We start from the raw sequence: 6,424 nt of genomic DNA, 5'->3' as shown, positions 1-6,424 counted from the left end.
GCTGTTAAGGTTATTACTGAAACCCCATCTCCATTAGGAAAGGAAGGTTAAGTCCAAGTCATCTAGAGACTTATAATGCCTTTGTGACTTTTGTGTCATGTGGAATTACTCAATAACTAAAAAAATTAATGTTTAGGTGCCCCAACAAAAACCATTAAGTCATATAAATTGCCTATTTTAATAAGCTATTTAAAATAGAACCTAATATTAATCTACTCAAAATTTTAATTAAAAAAAATGTTGTCCTATACAACTTGCAAAACTAATTAAAATAATTAAAATAATTTTTTTTTACAATGTTGAAATACTGAAAAATACCACAATTGTTTTCTAAAAAGATTTCAACCTTCCAAACCAAAATGGAAATGAAAATTTAGTGATTTTTATTTTCATTTAAAAGGACATCAATACATGGTGTCCAAATTTGAATTTCTAGGCCTTTTTATTTTTTCCAAATTCTTGGTGATCAAATCGTGCAGTGTGGCCTAAAGTTAAATATAAGATCATTCAATCAATTTCTTAATACACAAAATTTCACAAACTCACGTAGTGATTTCTTAGTTCACTGACAACCAAACGCAGACTGAGATATTCTTTCTCATCCAACTCTTGAACTGTTCTGCGATAGTCTTCCACGTGTGGATATTTTGCCACTTTGGCAATGATTTTAGCTCTGGTCAGATAATACCTTGATACTTGATCAAAGTACGCCGCAGCTTCACCTTCAACTGTTCTAATTTCTCCCAAAGCATCTTCCTACAAAATTATGCAAGTTAAATTTTGAGTAATTTTATTTTATTAAATCTAAAAGCAATTACTTGAATTGATACTCCGAAGTTGTTACCATCTTCAATCCTAGGGATTAAAAATTGAATCCACATCTTCAACTATACAAAAAAAATGTAGAAAATTATTAATTAAGTTAGAAAACATTACTAAATTTAAAACAAACCAAATTGGTATCCTCTACAAGCTGCCTGATCCATGGCTTAACCAAATCGATTAGTTCCGTGACTCGTTGGTTTAAAGGCACTGTGCCATTGGGTAAAACCAATACTTTAGTTCCTGAAACCAAATCTGAAAAATCAAGATTTTTACCTAAATCATGGCAAAAATAAAAATATTTCATAAAAAAGGCTGGGACTAAAGCTTGCCTTTGGCAATTGTAGACATATTTAGCAAATATGTTTCTCATAAGATAATTATGAATGAAAAACAAAGTAGTTTCAAAATGCCTTTAAATTAAAACATTCACCTGCGACTCCCACAGCGTGAGACATTTTATTAAGTTAGAATAGTATAGTTAGGCATGATTGAGGGTCTCGCAGTTTGTCTCTCTACCAAAAATAATCAACTCTTAATTAACAGAAAAAAATAATGAAATGGAATTCTAATTTGGGTAAAGATTAGATTTTAAATTAAATCTTTTGTTTCAACACTAAGATTCATGAAAAATTAACAGAACTATTTACTGTTTAACTAAATAACAAGGTTACATGATACGGTTTAATGCTTATAATTTGGCTTTAGAATTCTACCTTGATATTTGCCTACCCCAAATAGTTGAAAGGGATTTTGGGAAATAACAACACTTCAAAATATTATATCATCCTCTAGAGGCCTAGTCCCAGACCGTTTGTATGCAATATTATTTTTTTTTGGTTACAATATTACCACCCCAAATAATGTTTAGCGCTTATACCAGTGATATTATTGTCCGTTAATGAATTTGCCAACTTTCTCTTTTTGGATGCATTCTAGGAATTATATAGATTATAAAAGACATTCTTAATAGGAAATATTTTTCTGTAAATGCACCTCTTCTCCATGGTTCAAATAATTGTTGGGTGACGATAATAGCAAAGGTTCTGGGATAGGAATGTTAAGTTCTGAACGAACGGAAGATAGTTCTTGCCAGCTAAATTTCTCAGTTTTTAGAAGAGCCTCTAAGTCCAATATTTTCTTGGGAAATTGATTTAACACAAGCTCTTCTGCCTATATTAAATCCAAAAACAGTTAAATACACTTGATTTTTAACTTAAAAGTTTCGTATCTGTTACTTCGGATTTGACTTTTTCCTTATAATCATTTACCTGCAAATGAAAAACTTATGGTTATGTTCCCTAATCAAAGAATATGAAGTAAACCTTTGTCATAGAAACCTTAAATATAATATGTTATAGAGTAAAAAAATGTGCTTGCCAATTGGGTCCCAGGGTTTGGTTTTCTAAAACGTGCTGCGGTTTCATATAAATCATCCATATTTTACTTGTAAACTATTAAAAGTTTTTATAAATAGAATAAGAAAGTTAAGCCTAAACCGCCTGCACTGTACAATCATCCAATGTGCCGATTGTTAAGGAGATATATAAAAAAATGCATGGCAGCCCTATCAAAATTGCGTTTCCCTTCCAAACCTGCCGCTTAGTGTCAGAGACTAGACAGGAATATCGCCCATTGTGACCCAGTCTAAATCTTATAAAAAGAATCAATATAATAATTTGGTGCACAAAAAAAAATTATTTATATATAAATTATTTAAAAATTACATTAATCCACCCCATAGAGATAGAAAAGAAATAGAGGGAAGATTACCGCGTTAAAGCACCCCTGTTTTAGACCGGGAAAAATTATCCTCCCTCCCCCGCGCATGCATGAAAGCGGAGATGGTCCGAATTTGCAACGCCATCTATCCTTTCTTTGTTTACATCAAATGACAGTTTATCTTTCTGTATATATATTTTTTCTTTTTCTTTTGTTTTGTTTTTGAGTATCTGTATCAGGGTGTGTATGGTGCGAAGGCCTAGTTGTCATGTGCACCAAAATAAAGTTTATTATTTTTGAAAAAAATGACAGTTGATTTTCAAAAAGGCATAATGTATTTCATTTCACCACGCGTCGATGGCGCCACGTAATCTGCCCATCTCATGGCTTCCTACATTGGCGAAAAGGGGGTCGGCACTCGCAGTCAACTTCGCCAGATACAATAGTGCCTCTATTTCTTTTCTATCTCTATGATCCACCCTATAGGCGCTTAAATAATACATCTTCAAGTAAATCGCCAAGAAGTAATATTTCTAGAACCAGGACCCACAAATGTACTGTAAAAATAACGTAGTGTTTTTGCTAAGCTTTACTATGTCAAAAAAAGCTACCTAGTTAAAAGGGAACACTTGTTTCATACCTCACCGGTGAAAAGTTTCCTTTATTTCAACAAGCACTATATAAACGGTAAACTGGCAGGTCTCGTCTCTCGGAAATATTACTTCTTGGCAATTTCCTTGAAGATGTTTTATTGAAGCGTTTATTCCCGATACGTAAGTTCATAGGTTTAGCAAATTTAAAAAGTCCTGTCGTCAGAAACAGAACCCTTAGTGTCCTATTTGCCATTTAGCCAGGCGTGTCCATAATTAGTTTTTATCTGATAAAGGGTCACAGAATCTTTTAAATTTTAGGTGTGGTTCTACGGAAAGGGAGGAGCTACATCAAATTCGGCAGAATGTTTTCGAATGATTCTGTGAACCTTTAACCCCCATTCCCTATAGAGTGCTTTCGTCTGATACGATTTTTAAAAATTGTAACGTCACAGCCTGCTGTAGCATTAATAGCGGCCGCCATGACAGTTACCTTTTTTTTCTTCAATAGAGTGCCAGCAGCTTGAAACCCTCCGACGTCACCAATGTTAAACGTCTATTGATAAAAAACGAGTTTTCATGACAACCGCTACGGAACCTACGGCTGTGACGTCACTAACTTTTAAAAACTCATCAACTGCTAGCACTCTATAGGCAAATTACATTGGTGACGTCTTGAGTTTCGAATTGAAAGCACTCTATTCTTCATTAATTTCGAAACACAAACGGGGTACTATAATTTTTTTCAACTCCTCAAGCCTGGTCACATATATCTTTAAATAAATTGGATTGTCATTAACATAATTTCCAATACAAAAGTATATTATTACATAAAAATACATCTCAATATAAAATGATTTCACTATACATACCATATTTTTGTAAATAATATTATGGTTGCATATTTAAAATTTACAAAACAAACATTAAAAACCGCAATTATTTGTAATGCAGCTTAGTTAATAAAACTATTATCTTTGGTATTCTGATTTATGAAATGCTGGGAGTAGGTAATATTCCCTTTACAATAAACAAATAACTTAAAAAGTTCTAAAGTTTGAAGCGTATTTACAATTCTAACTAAATTAATAAAAAAATATTTTCATTTATATAAAACTTTGAAAACACCATATAATTCTTTGACACTTTACATATGAAAACTAGAGTTGTAACAAGGCAACTCAAGGGGACGGGCGAAAAGTCTTTGGTTGAAGAAAACATCCTTTGGCGGAGATTTGGGTAATGCCAAATTTTAAAATGTACAAGATTTTTCGGTAGGGAAGGGTTCGGATATACGAAATGTGTCGCCATCTATCTATCGTAGGAGACGGAAAAATTATCAGTGACGCAGAGGGGGAATGAATGGGGAAAATAATCCGGAACAAATTCTCGCCCCCCACTTTGTAGTTGTACCCGACCCCTCGTGTTACCCTTTAAATGTCATACAAATCTTCTCATTACATGTTATATCATAAGTAACATATTAACAATTAGTATAACACTTGGGTAAATGGTTTACTCAATCCGTTCAGTGAAAGAAGAACATTCACATCTGCTAGCTTTATAGAATTAAGGGTTTAGCAAAATTTTAAATGTAAATGTATTTAAAATAAAAACTAACACTAAATTTGGCAAAATAGCAATGGATTTTTGAATCAGAACATAAAATTGATTATTAGAAACAATCGCTTTGTCTTTAAGGAACTAAACATATTTTGTGTAATCATAGATGTTAAAATCCATGAATGTGGATGAAATTACAATAAATAAAATAAAAATTTTACAACAGATACAATCTTAAAATATAATATTAATTCCGAATCATTCTTGTCAAGGTATTACCACTTTTAATGTCTCTTCTTCCTCGCTCGTTTCCCATTCAATTGACTGGCAAGAAACGAGTGACATTTCTTCATTATTACCATAAAATATCCGTTGTGAATATTTTTTATTAATTTATCGTATTTTGGGTGTAGTCATGGTGGAGTTTATAACCCATATCCTATTATTATATGATTGGCGGAATTTGAATTTGGGAGACCATTACAGATAACACAGCCCACAAAAACTACTAATTTGTGAGTGGTGAAAAGTGGTAGTAAAAACATGAATGTACTAGGCTACAAGTCTCATACTTAATATGACCATGTTACTTATGGTTGGTTATATAAACATTGGGAACTACAACTACCTTTCATGGGAGAAAAATATGAAAAGTCTTGAGAGTTTCTGAGTAGTAGAAGAGCACAGCTTGTAGGTAGTACGACACGGTTAAATGGCACATGAAATGATACATTAAAAAAAGCTGCTCGCTTAATCCAAATTATCATCATCTAAATATTGAGTGAGCATTTCTAATATTTCATTGGCTGTAGGTCGCTTTGACAGATCATTGTCTGTGCAAGATCTAACCACTCTTCTTAGCTGTAATTATATTATCTTAAAATATTGTATTCATTCGTGCCCATATTTTCAAGGTATTACCACTTCTAATATCTCTTCTTCTTCCTCACTTGTTTGCCGTTCAATTGGCTGGCAAGGAACAAGTGACATTTCTTCATTATTACTCTTATCTTTATTTGAATCTACGACAATTTCTATAGATTTTTCTGGTTGCACTATTAACGGTGTACTTTCGCCTGGTCTGTAAGAATTATTTACATTACGTTATTAATTTTTTTTTTATTTGACTGAATAATAATATTAATGAGAATACAAACATTGAAAATTGTATTCGCGTTTTGTGTCTTTTGGGTGTACTGGTAGATGGTTGGCCTTCTATTTCGGATGCTGAAGCCGCTCGGGGTTTCCCATTTATCTCTTTTAAATCCAGTTGTTCCATTTCTTTTTCTAAACTTTTCTTTTTATTAAAAAAAAACCAAATTCACATTAAACGAAATAGCTTAGTCCAAATGTTTGAGATATCTCGGAACAGAAATCAAAGCAGACGGTTTTGCGGCATTTAATTTCGCGCGCCACCCTTCGTCAAGTTCGTCACAGACTTGTAAATAGCGGCAGTCCACGCGTCAAAAACCCCTGAAAAAAATCACGGGACTCCTAAAAAAATGTCTTTAGAAGGGGGTAAAGAGTCCACGGGACTCCCTGAAATTATATCGTTAGCTGTGTAAAAAGAGGAAAAATTTCGAGAATTAAATAAAATGTAGAATTATTTTTCTCTTTGAGATATCTGTATAGTGCATACTGACCGCCACTATTTAAGCTCTCCGAATATTAGTCGGACTCTCCACGGAGCTAGAGCTCCCCTGGGGCCCTGACCCCTATCTGTGAGG

At 33.2% G+C, this 6,424-nt stretch overlaps 2 protein-coding genes across 3 annotated transcripts; both read right to left on the bottom strand.

Annotated features, from left to right (window-relative positions):
* Nucleotides 1-323: 323 nt before the first annotated feature.
* REG (proteasome regulator gamma) lies at nt 324-2,428 on the bottom strand. Of its 2 annotated transcripts, none has more exons than XM_090160030.1 (8): nt 2,203-2,428; nt 2,061-2,093; nt 1,819-1,995; nt 1,703-1,757; nt 953-1,077; nt 819-887; nt 547-756; nt 324-485 (listed from the first exon to the last, which is right to left on the bottom strand). In XM_090160030.1, exons 1-8 carry the CDS (start codon nt 2,260-2,262, stop codon nt 405-407), a joined length of 810 nt encoding a protein of 269 aa, XP_090016156.1. In that variant the 5' UTR covers nt 2,263-2,428; the 3' UTR covers nt 324-404. The 2 variants fall into 2 exon arrangements, with proteins under 2 accessions (XP_090016156.1, XP_090016157.1); XM_090160031.1 differs by having other exon boundaries at nt 953-1,065; nt 2,203-2,421.
* A 1,608-nt stretch (nt 2,429-4,036) lies between these two features.
* LOC149926003 (uncharacterized) lies at nt 4,037-6,097 on the bottom strand. The gene is made up of 3 exons (XM_090160546.1): nt 5,855-6,097; nt 5,619-5,778; nt 4,037-5,558 (listed from the first exon to the last, which is right to left on the bottom strand). The coding sequence occupies exons 1-3, from the start codon at nt 5,974-5,976 to the stop codon at nt 5,448-5,450; spliced, it is 393 nt and encodes a 130-aa protein (XP_090016672.1). The 5' UTR covers nt 5,977-6,097; the 3' UTR covers nt 4,037-5,447.
* Nucleotides 6,098-6,424: the final 327 nt, after the last annotated feature.

The sequence above is a fragment of the Leiobunum rupestre genome, chromosome 10 (genome assembly GCF_980474605.1).
Source record: "Leiobunum rupestre chromosome 10, qqLeiRupe1.1.hap1, whole genome shotgun sequence".
Lineage (NCBI taxonomy): Eukaryota > Metazoa > Arthropoda > Arachnida > Opiliones > Sclerosomatidae > Leiobunum > Leiobunum rupestre.
Note: the sequence above shows the minus strand (reverse complement) of the source record. Positions and strands in the feature narration are given on the sequence as shown.

Coding starts and splice junctions, on each gene's coding strand:
- REG (XM_090160030.1), bottom strand. CDS start 2,262: ATGGATGATTTATATGAAACCGCAGCACGTTTTAGAAAACCAAACCCT. Junction 1,078..1,702: donor AACGGACAATAATATCACTG/GTATAAGCGCTA, acceptor TTGATTTTTCAG/ATTTGGTTTCAGGAACTAAA. Junction 757..818: donor ACTTCGGAGTATCAATTCAA/GTAATTGCTTTT, acceptor ATAATTTTGTAG/GAAGATGCTTTGGGAGAAAT.
- LOC149926003 (XM_090160546.1), bottom strand. CDS start 5,976: ATGGAACAACTGGATTTAAAAGAGATAAATGGGAAACCCCGAGCGGCT. Junction 5,779..5,854: donor ACGCGAATACAATTTTCAAT/GTTTGTATTCTC, acceptor TAATTCTTACAG/ACCAGGCGAAAGTACACCGT. Junction 5,559..5,618: donor AAGAAGAGATATTAGAAGTG/GTAATACCTTGA, acceptor ATATAATTACAG/CTAAGAAGAGTGGTTAGATC.